Below are 17,321 nucleotides of genomic sequence, written 5' to 3'. Positions count from 1 at the left end.
TCAAAGTTTATTAGGCAAGGCAGGTGATAACATTGTTTTTAAGAAACAAAGAAAACATTGATATCAATTTCTGTGCAATAAAAAATGAATCACATTGGAGCCAAATGATGTTCTCTGACACAGCTCTGTCCAAATATAGCTACCGTCCATCATGAATAGGAATGAGTTGTCGGGATCCACACCTTGCAGCAGATCCCTATAGGAATGAGTTAGGGAAGCAAACTTAGCAGCATATCCCCATGGCAATGTGTTGGGGAGTCTATACTTTACAGCAGATTGATAATGGTAATGAATTTGGGGTCTATCCTCTGGACTACATCACTACAGAAGTACATTTTGGAGATCCACTGGGAATGAGTTAGGGGAATCAAACTTTGCACTAGATCCCTATGGGAACATGTGTGGGGATCCACACTTTGCAGCAGATCCCTACAGAAATGAGTTAGGGAACCAAACTTTGCAGCAGATTGCTATGACAATGAGTTTGGGAGTCCGCACTTTGCAGTAAATCCCCACAGAAATCAGTACAAGGATCCACACTTTGCACCAGATCCCCTTGAGGCTGAGTTTTTTGCACAAGATCCCTGTGTGAATGAGTTTGGGGATCCACACATTGCATCAGATCCTGGGGGCAATGATTTTGGGAATTTGCACTTTGTAGCAGATCCCTATGAGAATGGGTTTGGGAATCCACATTTTGCAGTAGATCCTGAAGGCAATGAGTTAGGGGAACCAAACTTTGGAGCAGATCCCTATGGAATGAATTTGCGAGTCTACACTTTGTAGCAGATCAAAATTGGAATGAGCTTGCGATCCCAATTTTAGGCAGATCTTCACAGGAATGAGTTTGGAATCAATACCTTACAACAGATTCCTATGTGAATGGGGTTTAGAGCTTACACTTTGCACCACATCCTTACAGGAATGAGTTTGGGGATCCACACTTTATGGTAGATCCCCAAGCGAATTAACATAGCAGCAAGAATTGGCCATTCAGCCCCTCAAACCTGTTTCATCATTCAATATGATCATGGATGATCTGTAACTTAACTCCACATACCTGTTTTTGGCTCATATCCCTTAACATCTTTGCTTAACAACAATTTATAAACCTCAGATTTAAAATTAACAACTGAACTCGCATCAACTGCCACTTATGGAAGGCAGTTCCAAATATCTACCAACCTTTGTGCATTGGAGTGCTTCCTGACATCTCTTCCAAGTGGTCTGGCCATAGATTTTATATTATGCCTGATTCCCAACCAGTGGAAATAATTTATCTTTATATATTCTATCTTTTCCTGTTAATGTCTTAAAGACTACGTTTAGATCACCCCTTAACCTTCCAAGTTCTAGAGAAAATAGGCCAACTTTGTATAATCTCTCCTCCTAACAATCCCTGGAGACCACTTTATCATTCTTCAAAACCTAAATTGTAGTTCCTCCAAAGCCTGTATATCTTTCCTAATATGTGGTGTCCAGATCTGCTCATAGTAATCCACATGGGACCGAACCAGGGTTTGGTATAGTTGAATGAGCTTGGGATCTACACTTTGCAGCAGGCTCATAATGATATGAATTTTAGGATCCACACTGAGGCTGGGGGTCTCACAAATCTGAAATAAACCTTTGCTATCGATGTCAGTAACCACTGAATACAACCCCACATTTAGTGGCAACTGATATCAAGGGCAAAGGTTTATTTCAGATCTACGAGCTTTTGATCTCTGGATTGAACCCAGGCCTCCAGGTAGGAACATTAGCATTGTACCACAAGAGCCTTTTAAAGCCTACTGCACCTGATATTCCCAGGCAATTTCCCATCTAGGAACTAACCAGACCTGAATTTGCTTAGCATCCAAGATCAGTCATTTTGATATTAGTATGGCCAGAGGCCCTGTTTGGCCTCCATTAGTGATGGTGACTGTGATCAGCTGTTTGCTCTGAGAAGAAGCAATCCAGAAGTCATGTCGTACTTCTCCAATCTCAGTCAGTTTTCAGAGTGGTTGTTTTTGATGTTTGTGATTGATGTGCACTGAATCTGCTATTGAATCCCACAGGAGGGATGAAGAACACAGTGGACAAGAAGCTCCTGGTCACATACAGGGATATGCTATGCTTCAGTTACCTTGCCAACAAAAGTATTCACTCAGAGGTACTTGATGAGAGTCACAGCACAGTTTAAACTGTTTTGCACTTTCATGGATGTTTTAAATCAAATTAGAAATTCTCTCATGTTTAGTGTCACTGGTTTCACATAATTGTGCTCTTGCTTTTTCGCCAGTCATAATACAGCATAGTCAGAAGTGGTATTCAAGGAAGGACTGGGAATGGGGCATTACAGATAACTTCAATACTGTAAATGAACAGACTAACACATAGAGTGAATTACTAATTACTTTATAATACTCCTCATAGCAAACAATAACAAGATACTCCATACTTCTGCCGGTGGTGTGTTAAATCCAATTTTCAAGCAAAATTCTCCAGTCAGTCCTGTGTTTAAAAAGATCTTTATTTTTGAAGACTGATATCCTCAACAAATCACCCCAGCTGTACAAGTTTCAGTTTGTCCCTTCTCAGCTGAACAGGAAGCCAGAAAATCTCTGTGCCTGAGTATTGAGGTACACAATAAGGGACACAGGGTTTTCCAATTGACACAGTTCAGAATTCTGCGAGCGGCTTCAAAGCAATTCCAGTGCTACTTTTCCTGAGTGCTCCATCAGCAAAAATAACAAAGCAAAATTGATGTCTTCCACTAGCAAATCAAATCTCGAGTGGGGTAGCCACTTCCTATCTACAATCAGCCCCAGGCCAGAGATCTGCTGCCTCATGCTGAGAGATACTCAAGGATATTTAGAGAACAGCCACAAGTCTGGAAAAACTTGGCTTTTCTGCCTAGAAATAGAAACATAACATAGAAACATAGAATTTAGGAGTAGGAGGAGGCCATTCAGCCCTTCAAGCCTGCTCCGCCATTCTTCACAATCATGGCTGATTGTCCAACTCAATCGCCTTATCCCACTTTATCCCCATAACCTTTGATCCCATCCCAAGTGCTATATCTAGTCACCTCTTGAATATATTCATGTTTTGGCATCAACTATAAGACCATAAGACAATAATACGTAGGGACAAAAATTAGACCATTCAGCCCATCGAGTCTGCTCCGTCATTCTATCATGGCTAAGTTTCTCAACCCCATTCTCCCACTTTCTCCCCGTAACCCTTGATCCCCTTGATAATCAAGAACCTATCTATCTCAGTCTCAAATGTACTCAATGACCTGGCCTCCACAGCCTTTTGTGGCAGTGAATTCCATAGATTCACCACGCTCTGGCTGAAGAAGTTTCTCCTTATCTGTGTTCTAAAGGACCTTCCCATTACTCTAAGGCTGTGCCTTTGGGTCCTAGTTTCTCCTACTAATGGCAACATCTTCCCAACATCCACTCTGTCCAGGCCATTTGGTATTTTGTAAGTTTCAATTAGATCACCCCTCATCCTTCTAAACTCCATCGAGTATAGACCCAGAGTCATCACATGTTCCTCATATGTTAAGCTTTTCATTCCTGGGACAATTCTCGTGAACCTCCTCTGAACCCGCTCCAGGGCCAGTACATCTTTCCTGAGATATGGGGCCCAAAACTGCACACAATACTCCAAATGTGGCCTGATCAGAGCCTTATAAAGCCTCAGAAGCACATCCCTGCTTTTATATTCAAGTCCTCTCAAAATAAATGCCAAAGTTGCATTTGCCTTCCTAACTACTGACTCAACCTACAAGTTTACCTTGAGAGAATCCTGGACTAGAACCCCCAAGTCTCTTTGCACTTCAGACTTCTGAATTTTCTCCCCATTTAGAAAATAGTCCATACCTCTATTCTTCTTACCAAAGTGCATGACCTCACACTTTCTCACGTACTTCATCTGCCACTTCTTTGCCCACTCTCATAACCTATCCAAATCCTTCTGCAGCCTTCTCGCATCCTCAATACTACCTGTCCCTCTACCTATCTTGTATTGTCTGTAAACTTAGCCTGAATGCCCTCAGTTCTTTCATCTAGATCATTAATATATAAAGTGAAAAGTTGTGGCCCCAGCGCTGACCCTTGAGGAACACCACTTGTCACCAAGTGGTGAAAGATCCTTTTAACCCAACTCCCTGCTTTCTGCCAGACAGCCAATCTTCTATGGTAATGAATTCCATAGGATCACCGTTCTTTGGGTGAATAAATATCTCCTCATCTCTGTCCTAAATCATCTAACCCAAATCCTCATACTGTGACCCCTGGTTCTTGACACACCCACCATTGAGAACATCCTCCCTGCATCTACCCTGTCCAGTCCTGTTAGAATTTTATAAGTCTGTATGAGATCCCACCCCCCTCATTTGTCTGAACTCCAGCAAAAACAATCCCAAGCTAGTCAATCGCTCCTCATATGTCAGACCTGCCATCCCCAGAACCAGCCTGGTAAACTTTTGCTGGACTCCCTCGACAGCAAGAGCATCCTTCCTCAAAAAGGAGACCAAAACTACACACAACATTCCAGGTGTAAAATGAAATGTTGGGTGAGATTGTTGACACAAAATACCTGGAATGTAAAACAGTAGGACCTGATAATGGGAAATTGTTTGGGTTAGTAGGCTATTTGAATTGATACAAGTGCAGAGGCCAACGGATCTTCCTTACTTAAATTTATCATGTGATCTGAGATGTTGATATGTTTCCTGGATGGGATAAAGTGTCTGGTGTTCTGCAATCCAAAAGGATAAACAACACTCTGGGTAAATTAGGGCTGGGCAATAAATGCCGTCCTCGCCAGGAACACTCACACCCTAAGAATGAACAAAAGACGTGGCTCCAGAATGAATGTGATGGAACTGCAGTAGCACCATGTACCCAACTACTGAGAACACAAATGAATGATTTCTGGTGCTGCCACCCAAAGACAGTCAGCAGTACTGCAGGTTGCTCTGCACACTGAAATAAGGTACTTTTAAACAATGTTTCAGACATGCTGTGACGCAAACTGCAACAGGTGAGACTCGAACCCAGACACTGATGTAGGAACAAAACCACTGCACCACAAGAGCCCTGAACTGAAATATATATATATGTTTCACAAAAACTTCACTGAAAAAAAAAGTTGTGTTGACATCACAGTTGATCAGTTGAGAGAAGAATTGAAGGATGTTACTAGCTGTATATATTCACAGGTCAGATTCCCATACACAAAACTAGATGGCACATTTGCTTCTGAAAGACTATGAATTGAAAATGTGTGTGCTGTATTGACTCTTGATGTTGTCCTTTCTGTACCCACAGAATACCATTGCTAATGAGGAGCTGGAAGGAACAGCTGACACAGGAAAGGTCAACCCCACATTCAGTGACCAGGAGCTCAACAATTCTGAGAAGCAGAATCATATTGTATCTGCAACATATTTATAGTTGACATGTGGGCTTCCTTTGATAAAAGTGCAGTGAACAATTCATCAGGCTTTGGAAATGTCTAACACAATGGGTTATGCCTGTGTAAAATTGTCCTGTACATTGCTCCAAAGACCACTGGACTATATATAATTCAGACCTCTTCCCTCCCCTCCCAGTACTACTTTTCCAAAACTGCAGTGTAAATGGATTTATTTTTTTCATTGCACTTCCAGTCAAATCAAACTAGCAGAAACTGCTCTACAAACTTCTTCCAGACATTAGCTTTAAACATTCTAATGTCAGTGAGAACTCAGGAGGTCTGGCAGCATCTATGGAGAGAAAGCAGAGTTAATATTTCAGGTCTAGTGACTTCCTCTTATCTGACCTGAAACATTAACTCTGTTTTGTTTTCACAAATGCTGCCAGACCTGCTGATTTTTCCCAGCAATTTCTGTTTTTGTTTCTGACTTCTAGCATCCACTGTTTTTTTTTATTCTAATGTCTCTGTTTCAGCAGCAAAGATATTTATGAGGGCAACATGACAGATATTCGGGCTACAGTCTTGTGAGCAATTGGCTATCTGACTAAAAATTCTGCTCGAGCTTACATACTGGCTAACGTAAACTGCTAATCAGTGCAATCCAACAGAATTTTAGAACTAATTAAGCATTTACATCTAAACACTTCTAAAATGCCTATTAGTGGTTATTAGCCCATTAATGTTCTTGGAGTTTTAAAAAATCTTAATTTTAGACTATTCTCAATGTCTATACATGTAATTAGTTTGATCAGGGGCCGTAAGAAATAGGAACAGCACTAAGTCATTCAGCCTCTCGAGTCTGCTTCACCATTCAATAGGATCATGGCTGATCTAACATTCCACTCTCTCCGTGACTCTCTTGTCCGCTCCACACTCCCCTCCAGCCCCACCACACCCGGCACTTTTCCCTGCAACCGCAGGAAGTGCTACACCTGCCCCCATACCTCATCCCTCACTCCCATCCCAGGCCCCAAGAAGACGTTCCATATCAAGCAGATGTTCATCTGCACATCTGCCAATGTGGTATACTGCATCCGCTGTACCTGGTGTGGCTTCCTCTACATTGGGGAAACCAACGGAGGCTCGGGGACCGCTTTGCAAAACACCTACGCTCGGTTTGCAATAAACAACTGCACCTCCCAGTCGCGAACCATTTCAACTCCCCCTCCCATTCCTCAGACGACATGTCCATCCTGGGCCTCCTGCAGTGCCACAACGATGCCACCCGAAGGTTGCAGGAACAGCAACTCATATTCTGTTTGGGAACCCTGCAGCCCAATGGTATCAATGTGGATTTCACAAGCTTCAAAATCTCCCCTCCCCCTACCGCATCCCAAAACCAGTCCAGCTCGTCCCCGCCTCCCTAACCTGTTCTTCCTCCCACCTATCCCCTCCTCCCACCTCAAGCCCCACCCCCATTTCCTACCTACTAGCCTCATCCCGCCCCCTTGACCTGTCCGTCCTCCCTGCACTGACCTATCCCCTCCCTAACTCCCCACCTACACTCACCTTTACTGGCTCCATTCCTGCCTCTTCGACCTGTTTGTTTCCTCTCCACCTATCCTCTCCTATATCCATCTTCTATCCCCCTCCCACTCTCTCTCTATTTATTTCAGAACCCCCTTCCCCTCCCCCTTTTCTGATGAAGGGTCTAGGCCCGAAACGTCAGCCTCTCTGCTCCTATGATGCTGCTTGGCCTGCTGTGTTCATCCAGCCCTGCACCTTGTCGTCTCACTGTGTAATGATTCCTCACGTCCACTTTCCTGCCCAATCTCCATAATTCTTGATTCTCCTACTGATCAAGAATCTGTCTATCTGTCTCAACCTGAAATACACAAGGACTCTGCACCCACAACTCTTTGTGGCAAGGAGTTCCAAAGACCACAGCCATCTCAAGAGAACTGTCTGCCCACTTACTTAAGCTATGGAATATGATCAAGTCAGTGGATGGGGTCATTTTGCAGCACGATGCTTTCTTAAATGTACACAAAAGATCCGAGAAATTATGATTTATATTGGATGTAATATCTGCAGGAAATTTTTCAATCTCTTCCATTTATTGCCAGATTTCTGACAAATTGTATATTAAAACTGTGACTGTACTTCAAAAGAAGTTAATTGACTGCAAAGCATGTTGAGACCTCCAGTGGCTATAAAAATTACAGTATAAATGCAAAATCTTCCATTATCAAAAAACCCAGAACAATATAAAGGAAACTCTGGGAAAATGATTTGTTTTTTAAATTGATACATTACTTGAGTCAGTTTCAATGTCTACTCCCATAAACAGCCCTCATTCTCTTTCTCCAAGTGACTGTGACAAGATCACGAAGTCAAACTGAGAACTTGTGACTGTATTCCAAATTACTGGTGTATGAATTGCAGCCACATGCCATATCTGTTTGGAGTGGAGGGATTGCCCATAGACTGCTGTTTGCAGATCAGAGAAGTTTCACATTCTGAAGTGAATTTAATCAGACTTGGCACAACTTTGTGCAGCTTCTAGCTCTTTGTCCAGCCAGCAGTACATTAGCTTCGTGAGAGCGACTGCTGAGAATGTTTCCCCATGTAACAAGTTAAGGCCCATGCTGCTCCCATCTAGATCCAATGTGCTCTTCACCCACCCTGCTCCCACCCACACCCACCCTGCTCTCTCACCCATTTCCACCCTGCTCTCCATCCAGACCCACCCTGCTCCAATTGAGACCCACCTTGCTCCCACATAGTCCCACGCTTTTCCAATTCAGACTCACCCTGCTCCCACCTAGACCCACTCTACTCACCACCCACACCAACCTGCTCCAATCCAGACCCACCCTGCTCACCACACAGACCCAACCTGCTCCAATCCAGACCCACCTTACTCCCATCCACTCCCATTGTGCTCCCACTCAGTCCCATGCTGCTCCTACCCAGACCCACTCTGCTCCCACCCAGTCCCATTATGCTCCCAATCAGTCCCATGCTGCTCCAATTTCTGGGGAAGGGTCTAGGCCTGAGGCGTCAGCATTCCTGCTCCTCTGATGCTGCTTGGCCTGCTGTGTTCATCCAGCTCTGCACCTTGTAATCTCCAATCCAGTCTCACCCTGCTCCCACCCAGACCCATCCTGCTCCCAACCACCCCAACCCTGCTCCAATCCAGACCCACCCTGCTCCCACCCAGACCCACACTGCTTCGACCCACCCCAACCCTGCTCCAATCCAGACGCGCACTGCTCCCACCCAGACCCACACTGCTCCCACCCAGACACACACTGATCTCCATCCATCACTAGTTACTCAGTGATCACCTGGTCACTGGTGCTCACAGATCATCCTTCACTGGTGGTTCACTGATCACCCATCACTAGTTACTCATGAATCATCCATCGCAGATTTACTGATCACCTGGTCACTGATTACTCTCTGATCATGCATCATTGATCATCCAGTCACTTAATTCTCATTCATCATCTTTCACCGGTTACTCACCAATTACTTGTAAGTGGTTACTCACAGATCACCCAGTCACTGGTTATTCTCTATCATCCTTCACCAGTTACTCAGTGATCACCCTTCACTGGTTACTCACCAACTCTTTCTATTTTAGAATTCCTTTTCCTTTTGTCATAAACAGACTGGTGAAATAGGGTCTCCTTGAACAGCCCCAAATCTGTTCTGCTTGTGGGTTTTCCTCGTAGATTGAGAGCTTAAAACGGCAATAATGTTTTATCTATATCGCCTTTAACAAAACAAAACATCTCAAGATACTTCACAGACCTAATCGCACAGCTGAGACAAAGAAGCAAACATGCAGCATGCCAGTGATTGTGAGAAATGTTATTATTACCAATGGGACATTTCACTGGAGGATTTATTTGTAAACTGGAAAACATGTCACTAATTACAAGTTCTCTTGTGATTATGTGACAAAGTTAAAAGGTTGTCCAATGATACTTATCCTTCTGAAATCCACATAGTGCTGCTTGAGATGCAGGTGTGTGTTGCTGACACACACTCCACTGACAGCAACTTTCAAGTTCCATATGCAATGGCAAACCTCCTCAAATTGGGCTAAATAGTTTTCTGATCTGTGCCTAAGGCTGTCTCACAGGGGAAATTGAATTGATTTGTTTGGCAACTCAGAACTATAGACAGCAGGCTACAGTGCAGACTGCCACTACTCAAACTATATATGTTTGTTTAGATCAGTATCTGCTGTCTCACGCTGCATTCTGCATACTCCTAGCGCATAATGCAATCTGTACCAAATGAGTAGATCGGTCAAACTTTAAAAATTCACTTTATGTATTCCATATCATGACTATACCAATATCGTAAAAATGACTTTTAGATTCCAGATGAGCTGCTTGACAATTGTCTACATCTCCAGGTAGCTGGAATTCAGAACATACAATCAACTCAACTGTTATTTCCTAGTGGCACAAAATATTTCTCTGCCAAAGTTTTGCATCTAATTTTTTTAACCACTTCCAATATCCAGGTAAATTGAGCTAAGACACAAATTTATATTGCCCAATGTAAGCACAGCTTGAACAAATCTGAGTCAGCACCTAGTAACACAGTCTTGTTGACTTTCAATACACTATCCACTACCACATACAACTGGACTCCCACGTGCACCCACAGCCCCACTGTACTGTTAAGTTTAATGCGACCAGATTCATAGGCACACTTTATGATGGTAAACCCTATCTGATTTACCAATAAGCTGAATATTGGACTTAAATAACACTGTGTGGACCCACAATCTATCTCATTCTTATTACTTGGTTCATAAAAATGGACTTTACCTTTGCCCCAAAGTCATACCTGCCCATTTCTATACATATGTTGAACCTGTATTTACCCAGACCAAAACGTCCTGCCTCAACAAAGTCTTGGTGTGCAAATGTCATTCAAAATGGATAGATGGATTAGTGACAGAAATATAGATTAATGAGTCTGACATAAAGAATATGTCATAGATGTAGTCGCTTGCGGACAGAAATGAGGAACAGGAGGAAGTAGAATCAGTATCAGTGGATGTTCAATTACCATGAGGCAGGAAACACTGTTGACAGTCATTTTTTAGCCTCCTAATTATAACCATATTGTTGGTATGGTACTTGTCATGACGATAAAACATGAAGATCATAAGTTTTTTGTTAAAAACACGCTTTCTTATTTAATTTTAAAATGGACTTTGTTTGACGAAAACATAATTTCCAATGATCACATGATACAATCAGACCACAATTTCTGAAAAGTTCTAAACAGCAATTATTGGGATAGAGATTGGACATCCTTCTGGAAGCTCACACCTTACACTATATTGACACTGCAGTCAACAAATATAAAAATACAGTAGATGATATGACTCTTATAGCAGCACGGTGGCTCAGTGGTTAGCACTGCTGCCTCACAGCGCCAGGGACCTGCTTCAATTCCAGCCTTGGGCGACTGTCTGCGTGGAGTTTGTACGTTCTCCCTGAGCCTGTATGTGTTTCCTCTGGGTGCTCCGGTTTCCTCCCACAGTCCAAAGATATGCCATTTAGGTGGATTGACCATGCTAAATTGCCAGGGATGTGAAGGCTAGGTGGGTTAGCCATGATAGATGGGGACAGGATGGGGCATGGGATTGCCTTCAGAGGGTCGGTGCAGACTCCCTGGGCCAAATGGCCTCTTTCTGTGCTGTAGGGATTGGATGATTCCTCATCATGAACTGGTTTTAGAAAGAATTATTGAAACTCAAATATCCTGTAAGGACACTAATGGTCTATCATTGATCTCATACAATGAATAATGGTTTCTGATCCTCATTATGCTTATGGAGGCATCTATCTCCTTACATGAATAGTGGATTTTAGACAGGGGTTAAAAAAACTGAAAAATTAATAGTGATCTCCTAATGGGCCTGTTGCATTACTGGAATTCCTCTTACCTTTGAAAACATTTAATTATACATTTTCAAAGATTTACCACAATCTATCAAGGATCTACTGTACTCTTAACATAAAGTCTACTTTTTAATCATCCAGGTGAACTGAATCGATAAGATAAAAAACAGAGAGCCAGACGCAAGTAAACCTATTCAAAGCCAAGCTCTGAAAGCAACTTGATATTCTACTGAAAAGTGGGCAAAATCTCAACACACCCACCTCATATTGCTGCATCTCTATCGACTTTAAAAGGAATTCTGTTACTCCTGCGTCCCTCAGATTTGAATGTATGAGTAAACCATAATCCTGATTTAAACTTAAAGAGAGTTTGTTGCAAGTTACTTTAAAATTGACCTTCACAGAATTTTGAGAAACCATGCCACTCCATCTATTTCAATTAAAACACCTCTCCTTATGGACAGTAGACGCAAAAAAAAAAAGTTCAATTTGCTTCACTCCCCTGTCCAGAACATATTAAGCTGGAAATCAAAGATAATACAGTCTTAAGTCCAGAACGTCAATATCAAATTTAAATAAAGCCAGTTACATAGGCATGACAAGTGAACTGGTTCAGATAGATTGGGAAATTAGATGTAATGATATGTCAGTAAACAAGCAATCATGGAAGCTCAAAGGAATGTTGTAAAATTCTCAGTAAATGTGCGCTCTACTCACTTGGTGGCATAGAACTTGAGTGTTGTTGTAAAAGAGATACGCTATTAAAGATTTTGATTCAATTGGAGTCGACGTGCTTGGTTTGAAATTAAACAAAAGCCTAGCAATTAACTGTTCACGATACATTCTGCATGGCAATGCCTCTACCAATGGCAGCCTTCTCACCAACCAATCAGTATCCTCTTCATAACAGAAGACCCAATATCATTTCAGATATTGTGGAGAACCAAGGATGCTATGAGAGTGAGGAACTTGAAGTAATTAATAAAGAAAAACACTGGAGAAATTAATGCAACTGAAAGATAATCAATCTGCAGGAGGAGATGGACAATAACTGGGATCAGCAACCTGTATCGCCTGATCAGCTCCAAAACAAACACACGTTTCAAACTTTGAACTTTTTAGAGAATTATTCATTAACGTGTTCTCAATGCAGAAGAATACTTTTAAAAACCATCAGACAACTAAATCGTCTCGTCTGTTGAATGCTTCACCAGAAAAAAAACGATGTCTAGCTGTCCATCCAATCATGGGATTGTGTACAGGCAGGCAGGTTAATCAATAAAATATAACTTACATTCATGTCCTGTTTGAAAAGCTCAATTTAATTAGTTTTTGTATTTTAGTAGATATTATTAGCTTGGATTCCTGTACAACAAGGGGAGGCAATGGTGTAGTGGTACTATCACTAGACTGTTGATCCAGCTCATGGACTGAGGACTCAGGTTCAAAGCCAACCATGGCAGAGCTTAGATTTTTCTTTTTAAAACAGAATTCAAGGATAACCATGAAACCACATTGCTGATTATCGGGAAAAACCCCTATGATTCACTTATATCTTTTAGGGAACAAAATCTTCCTTCCTTACTTGTGTTATGGACCAGACCAAACTCCCTCACAACATATCAAGGCAATAACCTAGATCCTAAATTTTATCTTCATTTAAAGGCAAGCATAAGACGCTGTGTTCCAGATGTGAATCGATTGGTCAAACTACTAGGCTTTAAGCAAATAACACTTTATTCTTCCACCACAGTTAAAATACAAAAAATGAATTTGCATAACTTTAACTCTATCAAAATACTTAAAAAAACAATATATTATGTAACTACCACTATTCCAATATAGCACCATCCCATAAACACACCCTTGGCAAAGGCAAATTCAGCAAAATTCCCTCACTTGCTGTCTCCTCCAGTCCCGGTAAAGGAATATTGACAGAATGAATCTAGCAGCAGACAGAGCATTGTATCCAGCAGCTTCAACTCCAAAAACACCAACTTCAACAACTGAAAACAAAACTAAAATCCTGGGTCTGCGCGAGTCTGAATCCACCTACTTTAAAAAAAAAACCCAAAGCTATTTACTCTGCTTTCCATGTAGGAAATGCCTTGGCACCAAGTTTACAACACCACTCTTCAAGGGAAGCGGGATAGACAAATCCCTCTTAAAGGCACATGTCATCACACTTGTCTTTAATTCATTTCAGACACAGAAGAATGTGGTTGACTGTTAACAATTAGGGATGGGCAATAAATGCTGGCCTAACCAGCGACATCCACATTCCATGGATGAAGTGAAAAAAAAAAGGAGGGTGTAGATTAATCAGTTGTAGAGATGCTCTTCATGGTTATGATGGTGAACATGTAGAGTACATTTACTTGTCCCTCATGTTGACTGGTGTTGCTTTCTGAATACTTTCAACATTTTTCCCAGCAGCTACCCTCACCTGCTCCATTTCGACTAGCATGCTACCCTTCCTTCTGATTGATATTGGAGACATTAGTGCAGTAGAATTAAATTTAAAAGCATTGATTAAAAACTAGCAACTCACCACTCACCAAAGATTCCTTTATACAGCACTTTCCAAACTTGCATCTTTTGCCACTTGGGTCAACAAAGGAATCAAACACATGGGAACATCACTAATTGCAATTCCCTCTTCAAGGCACACACCATCTGGAGATGGAAATATATCACTGTTCCTTAGCTGTCACTTGGTCAAAACCCCTCTCCCTCTCCCTCTCCCTCTAATAGCCCCATCAACTCGGTTCCTGTTCTAGAGTGTCTGATCAATAAGATGCTGGAACTGTTTGAACAAAACAAAGCTTCCATATACACATCTTCTCCCCCACTGGAACTATTTAAAAGGGAGAGAAAATCAGTGAATTATGGACCAGTTAGTCTAAAAGAGTAGTGAGAAAATGTTACCATTTATTGTAAAAAGCGTGATAACAAACACTTGGAAAGCATTAACAGGATTGGACAAAGACAGCATGCTTAACAAATTAATTGGAGTTTTTTTGAGGATGCAACTAGACTATGAAGAAAGATTGGATAGACCATAAGACCATAAGACATAGGAGCAGAAATTAGGCCATTCGGCCCATCCAGTTTGCTCCGCCATTCAATCATGGCTGATAAGTTCCCTAACCCCATTCTCCCGCTTTCTCCCCGTAACCCTTGATCCCCTTGATAATCAAGAACCTATCTATCTCAGTCTTAAATGTACTCAATGACCTGCCCTCCACAGCCTTCTGTGGCAGTGAATTCCATAGATTCATCACTCTTTGACTGAAGAAGTTTCTCCTTATCTCCATTCACATTACACTACTCATCGTCATCTCAGCATACCTTCAACCCACTGTGAGATCAAAACAGCCATCCGACAGCTGGTAAACAACAATGCCTCCAGCACAGAAGGAATCCCTGATGAAGTATAAAAATACGGCAGAGAGGCACTCTTGACACAAATCTACGACCTCATTGCCCTTGCCTGGAGGAAGAGAGGATGCTGGGAAATCTCAGAGAGTGTGTATTTGTGATCATCTTCAAGAAATGAGGCGGGTCCAACTGGAAATTACGGAAAGATTTCCCTACTGTCTGTCATGGGGAAGATCATTGTGAAAATCCTCCTCAGCTGTTTCCTCTGAGCAATTGAAGAGTTCTTCCCTGAGTCTCAATGCAGCTTCCACCCATTAAGAGGCACAATGGACATGATTTTCTGTGCTGGACAAATCCAAGGAAAGTACAGGAAATGTACCAACCTCTGCACATGGCCTTCTTTGGTCTCGCAAAGGTCTTCGACTCTGCCTACCAAAAAAGACTGTGGAATATTGCCCTCAAATTCAGCTGCCTACAGAATTTCATCACCATTCTCCACTTGCTTCATAATGATGATGTGTAAGTCGTGATCCTTACAAGTGGATCCACCACAGACCCAATACAAATATAAACTGCATTAATGCTCTTCTCCATCTTTCTTCAAGAAGAAGCTACTTTATATAAAATCCTAGGATGCAGCCTATCAGTCCAGGAGAGTTAACGACCTTTAGCCCCATTAGTTTCCCTAATAACTTGATTCTAGTGATATTTATTATATTTATTTCCTTGACTTCTTTGCTCCTATGATATTTTAGGAATATCCTTAGTGTCTTCTACCAGGAAGACTGACACAAAGTATGTATTCAACTCCTCTTACATTCTCTAGTGCCCCATTATTGTTTCCCAGCCTTATTCTTTAAGTGGCTAATGTTCATTTTAGCCCCTTTCTTCCTTTTTAAATTATGTGGTTACTGTCCATTTCATATTATTTGTTTGTTTATCCTCATAATTACTTTTCTCCCTCATTTTTTTTGGTCATGTTTTCTTGGCTTTTAAATTCTCTGTTTAAAAGATTAGATGGCATTATATTTTATGTCCCAGCAGACTATGAAATGACTTACACAGGCTATTATACATTTACAATCCAATTTTTGGGAATAGGCTGTTTATTTTGTTAATTAAAGGGAGTGTCACTTTATAAAGCAATGCCTGTACACACTCAATCCAGAGAGATTAGCTCAAGTCAGGGAAGAGGTTAAATTCATGGAGCTCACCTCTTATGATGGTACAAACTGGATGGGCCACAAAGATTCTGAATTATTGTATGTCAATATGGTAATGAAAACAGACTCATAACTTTGTCCTAGACTGGAGCACTGCATTGATTGAATTGGACATACACAATTTGTCACAATAATCTACTTTCTAAAAGGGCATTGGCAAAGTCTGATAATTGATAGACTAAGAAAAATCACCTTTTTAAACATCAAATGGTCTTTATTAGTGTAAAGTCTTGCTGATTGGAATGAAAAATGCACCAGCAACATTTCACTGATTAACCAATAAAGTCTTTGAAGGTCTCTGTAATTGTGTTGTTTACATCAATGATTTGCTTGTATTTCGGCAAACCTGGCGAGAACATTTATGCCACTTGCCTGAACTGTTTAATCAGCTATAAAAAGCCAGTTTGGTTATACATTTGGCAAAGAGTGAATTTGCTGAGGCAAAGGTGATTTATTTGGGCCATAATTTGGGACAAGGTCAAGTAGCACTGAGAGAAGTGAAAGAATGGGCTATTTTAGATTTTCCTGCAACTTGCACGAAAAGTGTTTTATTGGTTTGAGTGGATTTATTTTAAGTGTGTCCCAAACCTTGGCACTATCACTGCACCTTTATAAACTTGTAAAAACTGGCTGAAAATTTGTTTGGATGCAAGAAAGGTAAAGTGCTGTTGAACATTTAAAAGCTGTTTTGACATCAGTACCAGTTTTAGTTGTACTGAATAGTGTCAAACCATTCAAACATAGGACATAGGAGCAGGAACAGGCCATCCAAACCTTCAAGACTGTTCTGCCATTCAATATGATCATGGTTGATCATTCAACTAAGTACCCTATTCCTGATTTTGCCCCATGCCCTTTGTTCCCCTGAGCTCCAAGTGCTATTTCCAACTCCTTCTGGTAAACATTCAATATTTTGGCCTCAACTGCTTTCTGTGGCAGAGGATTCCATAAACTCACCACTCTGTGAGTGAAGAAATTTCTCTTCATCTCAGTTCTAAATGGCCTACCCCATATCCTTAGAGTGTGACACTTATTCCTGGACTCCCCAGACATCCTTCTTGTGTTTATCATGTCTTGTTCTATAAGAATTTGATAGGTCTGCGTGAGATCTTCCTCTCATTCTTCTAAGCTCTAGTGAATATAACGGCTGTTGATACCAACAACATTAGAATGGGGGCTGTTTTACTGCAAGATGACAAGATGGAGATGGACGGCCTCAGTTATTTTTCAATGAAACTGAATTTATGTCAATAAAAACATTTTACAATGGAGAAGGAGACATTGAGTCTTACTCTGACTACATCATTTTGAAATAGACATCAGCAACAACACGGAACTTATATGGACCACAGCTCTTTTAAAT

At 41.4% G+C, this 17,321-nt stretch overlaps 1 protein-coding gene across 2 annotated transcripts in view; it reads left to right on the top strand.

The window, feature by feature from the left end:
- The window catches only part of LOC109911707 (sodium-coupled monocarboxylate transporter 1-like), a 76,204-nt gene extending 70,431 nt beyond the window's left edge, over positions 1-5,773 (top strand). For both annotated transcript variants that reach the window (XM_048612019.1, XM_048612017.1), the window contains exons 14-15: positions 2,061-2,155; positions 5,328-5,773. In XM_048612019.1, the coding sequence (XP_048467976.1) occupies positions 2,061-2,155; positions 5,328-5,453 (221 nt within the window). In that variant the 3' untranslated portion in view covers positions 5,454-5,773. The remainder of the gene's footprint in view (positions 1-2,060; positions 2,156-5,327) is intronic.
- The last annotated feature ends 11,548 nt before the right edge of the window (positions 5,774-17,321 follow it).

Source organism: Rhincodon typus, chromosome 25, assembly GCF_021869965.1.
Source record: "Rhincodon typus isolate 14 chromosome 25, sRhiTyp1.1, whole genome shotgun sequence".
Lineage (NCBI taxonomy): Eukaryota > Metazoa > Chordata > Chondrichthyes > Orectolobiformes > Rhincodontidae > Rhincodon > Rhincodon typus.
This window is presented reverse-complemented; position numbering and strand designations above follow the sequence as displayed.